General features: G+C 36.9%; 1 protein-coding gene across 6 annotated transcripts in view; it reads right to left on the bottom strand.

The window, feature by feature from the left end:
- Positions 1–18,012, bottom strand: part of CCDC91 (coiled-coil domain containing 91) — a 152,547-nt gene that overhangs the window by 111,726 nt on the left and 22,809 nt on the right. For all 6 annotated transcript variants that reach the window (XM_074825683.1, XM_074825681.1, XM_074825679.1 and 3 more), the window contains 3 exons: positions 15,011–15,053; positions 14,824–14,902; positions 2,851–3,008 (listed from right to left, as the gene is read on the bottom strand). In XM_074825683.1, coding sequence (XP_074681784.1) covers positions 2,851–3,008; positions 14,824–14,902; positions 15,011–15,040 — 267 coding nt within the window. In that variant the 5' untranslated portion in view covers positions 15,041–15,053. The remainder of the gene's footprint in view (positions 1–2,850; positions 3,009–14,823; positions 14,903–15,010; positions 15,054–18,012) is intronic.

Here is an 18,012-nt window from a genome sequence, read left to right as displayed (position 1 = left end):
GGAAATAAACTCTCCTTGGATTGGGCACTCAATGTTTTCACCCAATGCAGACTGCAAACAGTAGCCATGGAAAGGGAATACAAATCTTTTGCGCTAAAATAAATATCTCATCTTGAGGCTAGACCAACAGAATAAGAGTAATTGGGACATGTCTACAACATTTAGTTAATGCTATTTCAGTGAACTGTAGAAGTACAAAAACTGAGATGGAGGCTTCTAGAATACACAACCCAAACAGATGAAACACTGATAATAAGCCCATATTTTCAGAAAAGCACGAAAATAAATTAAGTGAGGTTTAAAATATTTTGTGGTATAATTAACAAAAGCCAAAGCTTTTTTTTCCCCTTCTTAAAAAAAAGAAAAAGTCAAAAACTTGTTTATATCACAGCAAAGGAACTTCAAAGGAAGAAGCTGGTAAATTAATTTCAGCTGCCACTTTTTCAACAACAATTTGAGAGCCAAGAGCACTTGAGATTTGGGGAGGGGTGGTGAAAGAAACATCTCAATGTGTTTATTAAAAGAGGTTTGACTGACCTGATTTATCCATTCCCTTAATACCTTTTATTCCAAACAGACACTTAAATACATTATTTTTCAATAAATATCTCTCAAAGGATTCAATGAAAGAAGGAAACAAAAATAGCTGAGATCTTGACTGTACATGGATACAAAAGGTCCAGTAGACAAAACAGCTACAGAGAAAACGGCAATTTGTGCTCTGAATTCCCCTTCTGTAAGAAGCAAAGAGAAGCTAGATGTGCTAATTGTACTTCTGAGTACTACTCAAGATTAGAGTCTGGCACTGCCAAAAATTGTGATGTTGGAACCTGAAATGTTGAGGTTTATTTAACACAAATCCTCAAAAGGTTCTGGAGATACAGTTATAGAAGAATACAGTTCTCCCAATATCCTCTTTTAACAGGTGTAAGAATATTTTATATTAGTTTTATGCCCACCATTTTCCTTTAGTTTCATCCAAAAGTGCAAAGTCTGATCTCCATTTCAAAATAATGTTAAAGGACCTCCTCTCAACAACAAGCAAGTGTTTAGTAACGCTTGCTAATGTTGCATTCTTTAGTTTGCATTTCCTGCATTAAACAGAGAATTTATGGAACCATGTGTCTGTCAGTAGCTGACCAGAACAAGATGAGAAAAACGGAAACATGGCCTACAACCAGAATTTGCACACATAGTTATTCAGAAGTAATAAAGTGTATATCTTATTTTTAGTAAGATTACCTAACCAAATGACTTTGTAGTTTTAAAAAAATACACCTAAGCCTTAGTATTTTGGAATATCCAAAGTTTTCTTTCCAGAGAATACACAAGCTAAAATTGCTGGCCTGGGTCAAACAAGGAAGGATACAGGCTATTCACATTTCAGTGTCAGCCAAAATCAAAAAGGGTAGGATGTGTTGTGGCTGAAGAAAAGCATATTTTGATCATCCTGCCAGGAATAAAAATTTATGTATCAAAACATTGTCAAAGAGGCAGATGAAGAGTTTTCAACACAGAAAATGACCCTGGCTGGCATCAGTCAAAAAAGAAAACAAACACTCTCCCCTCTCAAGAAAAAAAAAAACACAACTTTTGGATTTCTAAGAAAATTTCTCTCATATCATTTGCATCTGGGCACATCTCTTCTTCGCTTTTTATAGGCTTTCCCCAGAACATTAGCCTGGGAACAAATACAAAACAGTTACTAATTCATTAGTAAGACTGAACTACCGGAGCTGTATTAGCCACAGTCTTTCTGGAAGTGTGAACATACAGATGTTGCTAAAAGGAAAACCAATAAGAGTCAGTTTAGTCAAAACAAGTATTTTGTACAATTTGTTTAAATAGCTCTAGAGAAATGCATTTAAATGGTCAGATTATGGAAATTTGACTTAATCATGAAATTCAACCTTCACCATGAGTAGCCCTAGGACTTGATGAGACTACCTGAAGAATAATTAACCAAGTAAGTGCTGAAAACAGGAGGGTCACAAACCACTCCAAAATATTGACGGCTTCAGAGAAAGAGACGAGCACTTTCTAATTCAATTATATACTATTATGCATCCTGAAACAAGGAACTTTACAATGAATAAACTTGTTCAAATAGGCGTCACTGCAATCAATCTCAATAAAAATTCACTTCAGAGGGTAAACTGAATTCTCGTCCACAGCAATCTAGCATTCCTCTGCTAAACTCCAGGAAGAAATTATTTTCCCTTCCTTGCTCACCTAATCGTTTAGTTAAAAACTGAACACTTTCACCCTCCAAAACGAAGCTAAGATCAGTTCTCAGCAGTATTGCAGTCACAAGGAGAGAACATGATTGCACAACTAGGACTCTGCCAGATCACAAAAAAAAAAAAATTAAAAAATCAACTTTAAAAGTAACGGGAGGAAAAAATAAAGTAGAATATAATAAAAAATAAAACTAAAATTAATTCTAATTAAGTAAAGATTAAAGCTTAATTCTCTAATCCTAAAACCACTTGAGAAAAACATAATTATAGCTGTAGTCTTTATAGCTTTAACGTAACAATTTTTTTAGAGAACATTCCTACTGTTGCTTCCTACTTTCATGCCTAGCGCTATCAGCGTGCTTTTAACTTTTAATAACTCTTTAACACAATTATCTCTTTTGCAGTCCATACCAAAGTAGTATGGTGTCTCCCAGTTATAGAATTTAAACATAATTTAAAAATTATTTTCCTTCAAAGTCTGTATCACAGAAATCCAAGGACCTTTTGCTCTTAAAAGACAATTCAATCTAAGTTTGCACAGAAAAGATACAATGCTAAGATATTTAACACATCGAGTTCTCATACTGAAACACAAAAATTGTGGTTTTACCTGTTCTTCGAGAACAGCTGGCTTTATAATATTGTTGGCTGTTTGAATAGCTGTTGCCACATTATCACTTGATAAACTGAATGAGTCAGAAGGAACCAGGCAGGAAGAAGGCACAGAGCGCTCCAGAAGAACATCAGGAGATATATGGACTTCAGATACTAATGCAAGGAATACAACCAGAAAACACACACACAATATGAAGCAGCATTCAAAAATTAATTCTGTTTCTGAAACCTATGCCTAGCAAAACTTGTCACACTAGCAACAAGGATAGTCATACTAATGTAAGGTTATATACCTCTTAATCTAATTGCACTGAAAAATAATTCCAAAGTTCCTGTATTTTTGAGAATAATCAACTTAAGGACATTCAAAATTGTACAGACACACTAAATTTAGACTTGTAACCTACACAGAGGTTTCACAAGACAACTGACATCAAAAGCAGGAGTTTTAACTTTGTCTCTTTCCATTCACATAACCTTTCAGCTTCAGCGTGACCTTTAATCAATTGAAGTCAACCGTAAAACTGTACTTATATTTTCCTAAGTTTTATAAATTTTAAAGGTAAAAAAAATCCTTAGCTGTCTTAGAAGACATGTACAAACAGCTTACCAAGACACATGATAAAAGCAGTTTTACATTTTATAAGAGATCAGAAGATAACAAACTAAGTAACTCTCTAGCTAATAAAACTTAAGTGTAAATTATACTGGAGTGAGAGCTCTTCCCTAGCAGTCTCCAGTTATACCATAAAAATCCTGAACAGTGGATCATCATTATCAACCTGGCACAACAGAAACTTGAGCACTTTTACAAAAGATTCTCTTCTTTTTATTTAGTTTATGAATGAAAGCTTTGCATATGTTTTTAATTTAAAGGCAAAGTCCTGCAAACTTTGATATGGCCAGGTAAGCCTTTGCAGCAGACAAAAAAGTATATCCAATTGCTTTAGATAAAGCAGCTCACAATATCGTTACAAATCTGGTAAATTGTAAAAGATGCCACTAGCCCAGAGCAAGGCTCAGCCTCTCAGTATCACTGTTCAATACTGCACACATAAACAAGTGTATACATTGGTCCAAAGGCGTTCAAAAGGACACACTAATCCTTGAATCCCGGTGCTCTGTGTCCCATCTTTTTACCTCTCAGTTCTGGGATTCAGGTCAACATAGAGGAACGTGCAAACCTCATCTAACAAAAAGAATAAAGAAAACAGACCACGAGACAGAAAAATATCAGAATGCTAACTGCAGCAATAGTAGATTTGGACATGTGGGAAAACGGAAAAAAAAAAAAGCTGAGCAGAAAATGGAAACTTGGAGGAAAAGCCTAGAGGACGATACTTCAGCAAACAGAAGAGGAACCAGTTTAGGTAACCAGGGCAAAAGAAAGGACTGGGACACAACTGTATCTTTACCAGTAAACTCTTCTCCAGAATTGGAAATGGGACTTTTTAGGCTTCCTTTAAGTACCACAAGATGTCTGTGAAACCCCCCTCCCTTTACAAATGTCCACTTACAAAGGCAGCTTCCTATAACCATTACCTGCTCTGCTCGTTCAACTAACAGTGAGATGACAAAGATGATCTTTCTGCTTCTAAAAAACCAGCAAAGTCTCTATTTTATAATAATACTTAATACCCTGAATTTCAGTTTGAAATCAATTTCCAACAGATGGAAAACCAACTAAAATAACGTGCAAGGCAAGTCTGACTGAGTGGACAAGCTGCTTCTCTTACTAAAACTGTGGGCTCATAAGAAAAAACCTAGGATGACACTGATCCATGTGGAGTTAGCATTCATCCTTTGGTGATGATCACCACCAGTATAGGCATAGTTCACATATAAATAATTTATCACAAAAGTAAAAACAGAAACTAAGTCTGGATATAGATGAGGAATGGAGACTCACAGAGATTAAAGCTTAAGGTAGTCAAATATTTTGGGGTAGCCAATATTAGACATAAGACTTCATTTTTCAGAGAATACAGTTTTATGTGGAACCTTCTATAATCAAATCGAGCTTTCAGTGATTCCAGTTATAGTAATGAATGCTTAGCATTTTGAGGCAGAAGAAAAAGCAGAAACAAAAAACCCACCTCTTAAGTTGTCAAAATAAAACCTAGGAAATGAGGAGCAACAACTGGTGACCACCTCTGAACACTGTGGTTTAAAATTATTCAACTAAATACATGACCTTGCAGAAGACAAGAAAAGGCGGCAACTCTCCAAGGTATCATTCAAACAACTTTTTTACAAAACCTCCTTTTCACTTTCAGCAATGTAAAAGATTCAGAAGTTCGACATTCCTAGAATTACACGTGCTATGTCTGTAATTCAAGCTTTCTTAATTCATTCCTCTTGTGTATATACAGGTGAAATTGCATTAGCACTTTAGTTCAGCTCAAAATTCGCTTATGAAGACGACCCCTCAATCATTCCTGCTTACCATACCTTAGTTATCATAATGGAACAGTTTCAGAACCCGTGAAAGAAAAACTTGTCTCTAATAAAACTACCTGACTAGACTCCCAACAGCCAATGGATGTTCAAGTCCACAGCACCAGGCTAACACTAGTCTGAAATCAAACTCCTGAAGTGCCTCCAGTATGGATATTGCCTTTTCAGGCACCATTTTAAAGACCCTCTCCTCTTCAACTGCTGCATCACCTGGTATGATACATATTCTGATAATAATGACAAAATATTCTTCCACAGTATCCTGCCCTGATGCAATATATCTCCTCAAACTTCTTCAGTATGGAAGGCAGGAGTCTGACAGTCCTGATGAACTTCCAAATAAAATGGTTATTGTTCGCTGATCAAAGCTGCAGTAATGTAAAGAAAAGCAGCATGTACCCAATTACATGTATATCAAAAGTCATATACCCAAGACAGCTGAAATAAGGTGCAGATATAAGTTATTGCCAGAATTGTACTTAAAAAAAAAATAAAAATCTGATAGTCTCTGAACTCCTGACTTCCCAATAGTAAGAATATTCTAGCATAGGTTTGTATGTACGAACTGACAAAACCATGCAGTTTGTTAATAGAAGCAGAGATCAGTAACAGCCTGCAGTCTTGCTCACGCAAGAAAAATTCTGTATCTTTATCCTAGTCATGAAGCTCAAACAATTACTGAAATCACTGGGGGATCAGAAATTGTGAAAACAAAACCAAGTGGATGAACATGAACTGTTAAATCCACATTCCATGAGAGTTGTATACTTCATACTGAGCTTCAGAATTAAGACATTAGATATGAAATATACGACTGAAAAAATAAACATGAGTAACATTTACTAATTCGATATTATTTATATCCAGCAATTAAGAGATTATATGTCAGCAGGGCTCTGAGCAAAAGCCTATATAATAATTCTTTGACATACTTTTGCAGAATGTTGCAAACTACTTGCAGCGCAGTTCCCCTACATGTAGGTTTCGGATGTTAAAAATAAAAACCCCAAGAAACAAAAACTAAATTTCCATCCTCAACTACCCACGTCTTCAATGATACAATTCAATGACCCTTTAAATTATACTGTGCACACTGTAAACTGTATAACTGAACATTTTCAGTTTAAAGTAACATTTGGATAGAAAGTTTAAGCCTGGTTTTGTGTGTCCAAATTTCAGCGATCTGTTTAAATCCCAGCCCCACATATGGTTGCTCAAGCACAACTGTAAGAGACAGGAAACTATTCTACAAGGCAGGAATTTCTGTCAACTGTAGCATCAGAGCTAGAACACAGAGATCTACAGCCTGCATAATGCTGAATAAGCAGCTTAGGGAAAAATAAACTGAAAATGACTGTATTTACAAACATCAACCCATTCATTTTTGCCAATAAACAGCAAACTAGCATATAACAGAATATGTCAAATGCATTCTAAAATACATAAGTAACAAACACCCAATAAAATTAATCTATTGTCAGTGAAAAAAACCTTAATTTTTGAAAGAAGAATGGAATCTGTTCCAAACAAAAATATTCATCTTTTCCCATGAAAGAAAAAGCAACAACTAATAAATTTAATTCAAAATAGACAAAGTATTTCCTGTACTTACAATGCCTTTAGCTCAGTGTAAATGGGTAACTATTAAAAATGGGTAAATTGATTAAAGAATGACTGGAGGGATACATTAACAGATATCAATTGACACCCAATATACCCATAATAAATATTGTAAGAGTCTCAGATAGCACGCATAGGCTTCTGCAAAGCTGTAGGAGTTTTAGTAGTTTCTTTAGCAATTTTCTCTTTTTTTTCTCCTTCACGAATTTCCCAAATTTTCCCTTTCCAAAACCACACTTTTAATCACTGTATTTGCAGATCACCAATTCACCAGAATGAGGTACATTTCCACATCTGCTGCGGAATTAAGAATTAGGAACAACAGGTAAATGTCTACATAATGCTGAAGTTGACAGCAATTTCTCTGTTGGCTTCAATGAGCACGAATGCCCTCCTATCAACAGGAAACAACACTTGGCTGCTTCTCCACACATACCAGTTTACAGCAGTACATCAACATATAGATAAGAAGAAAAACCACTCTAATGTACTTTCAAGATAATTTCTTATAGTTCATAGCAGAAAGCTCTTCCCCACATTTTATTCTTCCAAAGCCAAACTATTCTAGAAAGTAAGTAATTATATATACACCATACCGACATCTTAAATCTAAGGCCATATGGAAATAACTAATTTTATTTCCTAACTTCCTATTTAAGTAAAACTTACAAACACTACCAAAAGTTTAAAACACTGCAGCCATTTAGTTGAACCTCAGAAACAAATCTTTCAGTATTCAACGACAACTCAACATGAGAAAACTGAGAACTCATTCCCACCAGTTTTGTTTTGTTTTTTAAAAGAAATTGGTTCCAGAAAACTGCCAAAATATTCAATCAATATGACTGTCTTTTAAAGCAATTTGGCAAGTGTAAGGAAGAGGGAGAGGAGGTGGTATGTAATCTAATAAACATGCAGCAGGACAATCTCTTAACCATATGTAAATTCTAGATAGTCAAATCTGAAATATGACTCATTTTCAAAGCAATGTAATGGAAACGTTAGCAAACAAAACCCAAGACCATTCCAGAGTTAAATGAGGCTGTGTACCATTATCAACAAAGACCTCTGAACCCTGTCCAGTCATGGCGAGGAATGAAACCAGCTCCCTCCAACCTCCTTCGGGATATATTAAATTCCCTACTACTATTTCCCATACCTCCACCACCCCTCCCAAGTCAAAATGTTAGTATTCTGCAGAAAACCGAAATTTATTATGAAAAGAAACAACTGAAATCAACCATGTCTGCTTACATGCCTGCACACTAATACAGATTACCCCATCTCATGCTGTATAGGCTTCAAAATACAGTGTTGACAGAACCAACACTGCAAACAAGACCATCAGAAATACTGAATTCTTAGCTGAAACATGAAAAAACAGGTTTTGCGCACATACAGTCTACCTGCATTGTTAATGAAAGAATATTAGAACAAGGAGAAAAATCTGGAGGATGTTCTGTTATTCAAGCAGGCATTGAGAGTTCTCGCTATCAGACCAAACATAAAACTTGGCCAAATTAATCCAAAGGGTGAATCAAGAGCTTCAAAATCATATATGCTACCTCCAGATCTTCTTACAGAAGGTAAGCATATTGACATGACACAAAGCATTGAGAAGATTCCCAAAAGAACTTAATAAACAAAGAAATAGAGCTCCTCTGACACACCTTTGCTCCAGGAAGTACAGAAATAATGTTTCAGTCAAAAATTAGTAAGAAAAATAATCTTGGATCAATGCAGACCGGACACCATGTATAAAAACTAACAATTTCTTTAATGCAGGTGGCCAAAGGATAGAAGAAAATTAACGTGTTACCCTGTCAGCAGCCAAACCAATGAAACTTGGGAATGTGACATGGCTCCACATTAAGACATGTAAACTTACATGGCTACAGTCAGCAGAAACTTAGTCAATACAACTGATGGACACAAAGAAGCTACTCAAGCTCACCCTAAAAGCTGAATTCAGCTTTTGAGAATCTGAACAGCTCTGCCGTTCAGGGACTAAACTGATGATATTTGTATTAAATAAATGGAGGTCACCTAGGTCATGTAAAACAGTGAAATTAAGGTGTTTATACTTTAGTGCTGGCTTCCATACAGTTGTGTTCTTGTTCCCTTAGTTCTGACTTGTTCCCTTAGTCTGTCATCTCCCATGGTCCTAGATAGTAGCTATAGGCTATAGCTTTTCTAAATTTTCAAACAAGTTTCCACACCAGATAGCTTCCATAGAATCTACAGCGACTGGATTCAACCTTCCTTGTCTCTGGTGGAGCACCAAGTCAAGGTCTATCATTACTTATTTCCTGAATAAAAAAAGGAGAAGTACAATTAACTGAGACTATAAATGATTTCACTAAAACTAAGCAACATATTCAAAATCTATAATGGGAGAACAGGGACTGAAAGCAGTAGCATAAGCCTCATTTCCTCACAAAATGGAGCTGAAAAAAAATACATGTCATGCTTTGAGCCCAGAGGGCAACTGAGCACCACGCAGTCATTCACTCACCCCTTCCCGACCAGCACTGGGAAGGAGAAAAAATGAATCAAAAGGTTCAGGAATCGAGATAAGGACAGGGAGGGGTGGCTCACCCATTATGGTCATGGACAAAAGACAGACTTCTTGGAGAAGAAAAAGAACCTACCTTTAATTCAAACATTAACAAAACCAACACTTAACAGAGTGGGACAGTAAGAAGTGTTACCATATCTTAAAAACACCTTCCCCTCAACCTCCTTTCTTCCCAGGCTCAGTTTTGTTCCTGATATTTCTACCTCCTCCTACCAGTGTCACAAGGGGCAGGGAATAGGGGGTTTTCGGTCAGCCTGCCACTCCTTCCTCCAAGAGGGGGGAAACACTCCTCCACATTTTTCCCCTGCTCCACATGGCTTCCCTCTCACAGGAGACAGTCCTCCACAAACTTTCTCCATCCTGAGTTCTTCTCCCAGGCTGCAGCCGTTCCCATGCTTCTCCTCATGGGTCACCCCTGCATGTCACAGTCCTCCCAGTGCTGAACTACAACACCAGGACCTTCTTCTTCCCACAGAGTCCCAGGGTCCTCCCCAGGCTGCAGGCAGATCTCTGCTCCTCCAGTGACCTCCATGGGTGGTGGCGGGGTGGCCCTGCTGTCTCACTAGGAGATACAGGGGAGGTCTCTGCTCCAGAGAGCCTTCCCCCTTCCTCCTCCTTCCTTTCACTGACCTCAGCGTTCACAGAGGTGTCCTCCTCATACTTCATCCTCACAAGTCCCAACCTTCTCTCAGGTTCCCCTTCTTAAATACATTATTGCAGAGGCACAGCCACTGCCTCTAATTAGCCCGGCCGTGGTGCAAAGGTGGGTCCAACTTGGAGCTGGGGAAGCTTTTGAGAAGCTTCTCACAGGGATCACTGCTGTAGCCCCCTCCCCTGCTACCAAAAACCCCACCACGCTCCACCTCATCCACAGTTTACACTACCATGAATCTGGTTTCACCTAACACTTGTAAAAAACATTATTCTGAATCTGCATAGCTTGAATCAGAAACGCCTGCTTAGACAGCACTTCCAACCCATTCCCAGATGGAAATTCTGTCTTAATTTCACTGATAAAGCATCTCTCACCCTGTTTGTCTTTTTTTTTCTCTTTAAACAACTTTTGTTTTTTACTTAGAACAATCCACAACAGATATAGATTCATGAGGCTTCATCTGAGCCAAAACAGTCCTCCCTTGGTGAACATCTGCTTGGTTTATCCATCTGCTCCACTACATGAGCTCCTTTTGATAGCCAGAGATATATTCCTGCCAAAATGAAACACTGACACCGCATGTAGAAAACCAGATCCTGTTCCTACTATTCTCTATAAGCAACAGACATATTATTCATGACCTTAGAAAAGCAGAGAGAACACCAGAATCTGTTGACATGCAAGCACTGTGCTAAATTTCAAGATCCTCCTTACAAGCATAAAGGCACACAACCTGACACCTATAAAAGTGCAAGAAAACTGACAGTTTGTACATCTCTACTTCAGGAGAAAATAAATAAATAAATAAAAAAGTAAGCACTTCGACATTCCAGTACACACTTACTGAATTGCAAACTGACATCACTCTTAAAAACTTATTTTTATTAAGTTGCATAGCAACGTGTTTCTACTGCTAACCTTCTAAAGAACAAACAAAGCAAAACTGATGTACAAATAATTATTTCTTTCACTGAAGTATCTTGCTTATCAGTTGCAAGGACCATTCTAGAATCTAAAATACCTGAGTTACTTTCTTAAATCAATTTACCCCCACTAAGATCTCTGAGGTCAATAACACCACATTCACAGTTAGAATTGGCCACTGAATTAAAAAAATCCGTTTTAATATTAATATGAATGTTCAATAAAGGAAATTATTTGAGCACAGCATAACTGTCACTTTTTTTTCCTCAAAAAAGTTTGTTTATGAATCCAAAGAGCAAAACCCCCTGAAAAGTGTCTTACAATGACAAACCAAGAACATATCATGAGTTTTCTGGCCAGCCATAATAATTAATACAGTCAACCTCTTTGAACCTCTTCTGGGAACCAGGCAAACTAGTGACAAGGCACTAGAACTTTCCATAATTTATTTTAGGGTTCTTAAAAACGTAAATTTTTGTTTTCAGTTCAGAACCATATTTAAGTCTGAGGCTTAAACATACGACTTAGTAGTTCATAGAAAGATCTAATCTTTCCAAAGAGTGACTTTTTATTTCCAAAGTATTTTGTTGGTTTGGGTTTGTTTTTTTTTTTAAATAAATTTTCCTCTTTTTCGACTTTACGAATACATTTATTAAATCCAAGCTAAGAAAACACTGATGTTGTGAGTAGTTCCCTCGTATCTCTTCAAAGCCCAGACATTGAGCATGCAGTAGCGATTCTTTCTAGTACTTCCTCATGTTAAGGCTGGAAAGAAGAAAGGAAATCCATCACATATATAGTGACACTAAGTTTCATTCTTTCTACCTCAGTTAAACAATCAGAAGGAACAGACCCAATACAACAGGCGGTTCTTTGGACTTTGCTAACAGTAGTAGCAAAGACATCTAAGTAACACGACTGCACAAATGCATATTATTTTGCTTTCACTACTTGCTCATTCCTTCATATTCACAATGCACACTTTCTCACAGAGCTAAGGTCTTCAGACCAGCCCTACCTCTTACTTCCATGTTTATACAGCACCCAGTATGACGGTGTCAAGTTTGAATTAGAACCCATGAGAGAGAAAAAATAAATAAATTTGTTCTCACTTTTACCATTTAGAATAAAACCAGTGTCTTCCTATTAGGTGACACTTCTAGAGAAGCCTAACAGAAAAAGGTGCATGCTCTCTGGTAATCGTCCTGGTGGAAGAGGAAAGAATGGTATATTTCTGCTGTACAAATTCTTATTTTTCTCCCTTTCTGAACCAGCAACAACAACTAATAAACATTTTCTGATTTGAAGTACTGCATAGAAAAGGCTACTTGCACATACCACTAAACATTTTATCATCCTGTAAGTCTATTGAAAAAGTGAAAGCAACATTCATAACGTTCAGTAAGAAGCCCAAGACAAATTTCAAGAGCAAAATTGCTCACTGTAATCAACACTAGGGCCTTAGAAATAATTCCCGATTTCTTCCTGCATGCTGAGAAACACTGCAACACGTTTCAGTGTTTTGCTTTATAACTTTATATCTTATAAACATCAGATATGAAGGAAATTCATGAAATGAGTAATGTACTGCTCCATAAAGTTCACCAAATCTTGGGGGTATATAACATTACCACACTCCAATTTTAGCAAATTTATCTCAATGGCACCATAATACATTTGAATTTCTGACATTTTTCAGCAAACCTTACTGAATGACAAATTTCTAGGGTAAGACAAGAACAACTTTTATATAAATAACATTGGGCAGAAAATTCAGTTATTTCTCTTACTAAAAACAGTAACTTACAAGTCAATGCCTAACAAGCATTTTGATCAATCCTATTAAAATCTTGCCTCTTGCAATAAGTTAATTTATTCACAGCAATATTTGCATGAAAAAGTCACCTAAAGATTTTACAGCAGTAAAATGTTCTGTATGCAAGGGGTTTTCTTTTAATTTTGAAATACTTAAAATACCTTGGTATAACCTACCCTAAGACTTCTGTCACTTACAAATCATACAAAAAACTTTCATGTTACTTACAAATCATTTAAATTCTACACACTTTACTAGGTTTAAATTAGACTTCATGAGATAGGCACCACACAGTTATATTGGATTTAGTTAAACACATTCCAATATGCTAATGAATTCGAGGACTATTTTTGAGTAACAGAATGACAAGATTAATAATAAAGTTATTTGCAAAAATATAGTTTCCTTGCTATTTGTGGTTTTTTTATTTCAATGATGAATTGTCCTGGTTTCATCTGGGATAGCGTTAATTTTCTTCCTAGTAGCTGGCACAGTGCTGTGTTTTGGATTTAGGATGAGAATAATCTTGATAACACACTGATGGTTTAGCTGTTGCTGAGCAACTTATACTAAGTCAAGGACTTTTCAGCTTCTCAAACTGCCAGCGAGGAGGCTGGGGGTGCACAAGAAGCTGGGAGGGGACACAACCAGGACGGATCACCTGACCTGTCCAAGGGGATACCCCAGACCATATGACATCGTGCCCAACAATAAAACTGGGGGGGAGTTGGCTGGGGGGTGGCGGTCCACAGCTCAGGGACTGGCTGGGCTTGGGTCAGAGGGTGGTGAGCAACTGCATCGCGCATCACTTGTTTTGTATCTTCTTTTATCATTGTTATTATCTTCCCTTCCCTTTCTCTCCTATTAAACTGTCTTTATCTCAACCCACGAGTTTTACCTTTTTTCCGATTCACCCCCCCATCCCACTGCGGGGGAGTGAGTGAACAGCTGCGTGGTGTTTAACTGCCTGCCAGGTTAAACAACAACTGAGTTATTCTATAACGAATGAAAGCCAGTAGTGCTGGAAATAAATAAAAACATTTGAACAAGATATATGGAGAGCTCACATTGAGACAAATCCCGGTCTTATTTTTAAAACTGTAGTCTGCAGATCTTATTCAGCATAATAGTATAACAGGCAGAAATCTTTAGCTCCTGAGTAAAGAATAAAATGTGGGTTGGTTTTTTTTCTTAATGCTGCTAAAGTGATGTTTCTTTTTGTGAAAGCAGTGAAATCTAGACTAAATTCCCACAACAAAATCAACTGCCAATCATAACACCTCCTTAATCTTTTAGTTCTACTGATAATGTATATTTATCCATTACCAATGAGCTTTTAGTAATTTCTTAAAATCCAGACAGGCAGCAGGCATTTGTATAAATTAATAAAAGTAGCTCCATAATGTTTCAGCTTCTGCTTGAGATAAAGGATACGAAATATGTTTTCTAACTTTAAAAACTGCTTAAGTAAAAAAAAAAAAATCATACCCCTCCTTCCCGCAAAGCAACTAGAAGACTTTATTATAGTCAAAGAAGTTTAATGGAGGAAGGAACATGTTCAAGCCCTATTTTTAAGTTTACTTTTTGTAGGTATTCCCATCGTTTGCAAGAGACCTTCCATACTCAAAAGTAAGAACATCCTTTCAGTGAAGAAGTTCCGTTTCTTCCTCCCATGAGATGCCAATCAGCCTTTGAACTGGATGAACTGTACTTCTCTTTCATTCCTCAAGGAAGTTTATCTTTGAGAAGCGCAGCTTCCTAAAATAATTACTCAGGAACATTCTTATGCTACGTTTTCACTGCTGCCTGCTCTTTTATTGGGTATAGTATATACACTTTTCTGTGTACTAATATTTACAGTGAATATAGAAGGACAGTAATACATTATTAAGAATTTGTATAGTGATTTTATCAATACCTGTAGGAAAAGCTGCCCAAGCAATAGCAGGGGATGTAGTCTGCTTTTCACCGTTTCCAAACTCATAACTCTCTGCTGCCTAGAAACGTGAAGAAAATCAGTTACATATTTTACAAAATTATATAGTTTCCTGTAAAAATAGTTGAAAATAATTAAATTTCAAAATTAAGTCATCCAAATAACATACCTCAAATCCTCCAAAGTCATCGTCATCCATCTTTCAACTGGTCCTAGAATATAGCAGAAATCTCAATTTAAAAAACAAAACCACTAAATTGTTATATCCCCTTTACTGATAAAACAGCAACTAAAACTTTGTAAAACCAAAGGTATGGTGTTAGTTTTAAAGGACAGACTCAGGTAGAACAATTCACTGTGTTCAAACTCTAAAAGCCCAGAAGTATGAAGTAAGACAATGCTCTACACTGCAGGAAAACAGGTATATTTTATTGGCCAGACTCATAAGAGAAAGGTGCTGATTTTATGATCAACTAGGAGTCAAAAGACAAAATGACTCATGTATTTGTACTTCAGTTACATGACAGATGAGTAGAGACCCTCACTTGGATACAACTGCTACCTGACTCATCTATGTGCTCTTCATAACCTCATCACCTCTTCATTTAGAAATGAGTATTCAGTCTTTCATCCATCTTCATTTCATCTCCACAGATTACCTGAAGTCTTCCTAATTTACAAGTTCATCAAAAGATGAAGGGACCTAAATAAGAACTTTTTCACATAGAGGATGCAAGAACCAGAACTGCAAGATCTCTCTTAAAATGCACTTTTTTATTGATTAAGATAAATGAAAAAATTGGGTATTCAATGATGGAATTTGAATATCTTCAAGGGAAAAGATAAGCACTGCCCATCAAAACTGTCAAACAGCTTTTGGAAGACTGTAGAAAAAGCTTTCCAAGATAGGAAAACAGGAAGATGGTACTTTAAAGGCTTTATCTGTTGCTCTCAAGCAGAGCAGTCAAGTCCCCAGTACCTCAACAAATGGTACTGAAAACAGCAAATAACCCAGTCTGGATATATATTTAACAAAAAGCAAAAACCACAACAAAACACCAGGATTTCTGACCATCAGATTCCAAAATGAAGACTTTCATTAGTAAAGAGGCAATGAAGATGATCCAATTTAATGCAATCACGATCTACCATGTACTTTGTAGTTTTGTGTTTATGATTTAAAATATAAAAATATTTTCCATTGTTAAATTGCTTTTCCAAATCAGCACTGTGATTAAATCCAAAAAGATTTCCTGCTTTTCCCATCTCTTCTTAGCTGTCTGGCAACATCAGCACAAACTGCAACTCAGAAAAAGACTGTGGTGAATTTCTGGAAATTTTTCTGCTACCACAGAGGTCCTTCCCTAGGTTTCATGGAGGGGCTGATTTAGATTTTACAAACTGATCAGCATTTTTGAGTTGTAGCCCTGAATTCTGTGGCATTTTGATATATTTATAGTTAAACTGCAGTTCCCTTTACAAAAATGCAGGATAAGTTACTCAGCTAATGAAAGAAACTCAAGATATACATGGCTGTTCAAAGAAGGGTATTATATGTATTTTTTTAAAAAAAATAAATCATTCTGATACACGAATGAAGGATGATCCAAAAAACCTTCAGGGTCTTTATAGAATGTCAAAATGTTTGTAAAGTTAATTGACTTCAGTTAAAAGAGACTATAGACTGGAGAAACTTTTATTACTGTGAAAGCACATGCTCAGAAACAGAAGAATTCAAAGGGTTTGGAGGAAATCTCCAAATTAAAATATCAGCATGTCAGAAGGGGACACTTTCAGTTTATATCCACCGCTGAAAATCACTACCAAGAAATACTTCAATTCAGACACACATCTTCCAAAGTTTAACAAATTAATTCCCAAGTTCTTATTGATGAATTTAGTTTAAATCACCACTATCACAGTATAAGCAGACAGATTTGGTTAAAGAAGAGTAGTGTCCAATATTCACATGTGGTGTAAGAACTAGGTATCTTTCTAGGGACTGCAAGGGGCTTTGTTGGGTTTGTGTTGGTTGGGTTTTGTGCTGTTTTGGGTTTTTTTAAGAGAGAAAGAAGGTAGTTGGGTATTTTTCTCATCCATTTTAACCTTAATCGGTCAAACACTCATTCCATTAACATTCAGAGCTTTAATATATCACTCAAAAAAATAACGCACGCACAAATGGTAGCAATGGAAGTTGTACAGGTAGAACCCCACTGCTGCAGCAGACAGCAATGTGCAAACTGAGAATGTCAACTGAGAATGAGGCTGAGGGGAGACCTCATCGCCCTCTACAGCTACCTGAAAGGAGGCTGCAGAGAGCTGGGGATGAGCCTCTTTAACCAAGTAACAAGCGATAGGACAAGAGGGAATGGCCTCAAATTGCACCAGGGAAGGTTTAGACTGGATATTAGGAAGCATTTCTTTACAGAAGGGGTTGTTAGGCGTTGGAATGGGCTGCCCAGGGAGGTGGTGGAGTCCCCATCCCTGGAGGGGTTGAAGAGTAAGGTTGACTTAGCGCTTAGGGATATGGTGTAGTTGGGAACTGTCAGTGTTAGGTCAATGGTTGGACCGGATGATCTTCAAGGTCTTTTCCAACCTAGACGATTCTGTGATTCTGTCTTCACGCTACCTACTATTAAACGTCATCCAAAACAGACTGGCGATTTATATAGGTACTGCAACACGCAGCACTCAAGCAGCAATCGGAGGCATCAGCTGGAGAAAGTGAGGCTTTAGAAAGGCAAATAGGTATTTTATCTTTACACTGTGTATCACATCAACAGGTCCTACAGGCTCGACCCAAAGTTACTTCAAAGGCCCACAGCAGATTTCCTCCCTGAAGAGTAAGAGACATTATTCTCATCATCAAGGAACTGGTTATGTCTCAACCGGAGAAAGTACATTCCATATTCAGCACTGTGTTTTAAAAACACAAACCAGAACGAGTTCAGAGGAGTGTAACAGGAATTAAAGCAATTTTGGAAAGGCACACTAAAATGGAAAGGGTTTTTTAAAAACAACTTTAAAAGGCAAACAAAATTATCTATAAAATATGAAAAATAATGTTCTAAGAAGTGATTAACTACTTTCATTTATCCTCAAATGCAGCACTGACATAAGGCAGTAAAGGACAGAAGCCTCTGTAGGCAAAACCTGTGTTAAATACTA

This window comes from Strix aluco, chromosome 5, assembly GCF_031877795.1.
Source record: "Strix aluco isolate bStrAlu1 chromosome 5, bStrAlu1.hap1, whole genome shotgun sequence".
Classification (NCBI taxonomy): domain Eukaryota; kingdom Metazoa; phylum Chordata; class Aves; order Strigiformes; family Strigidae; genus Strix; species Strix aluco.
The sequence above is the reverse complement of the archived record's forward strand: the minus strand, read 5'-3'. Positions and strand labels throughout refer to the sequence as shown.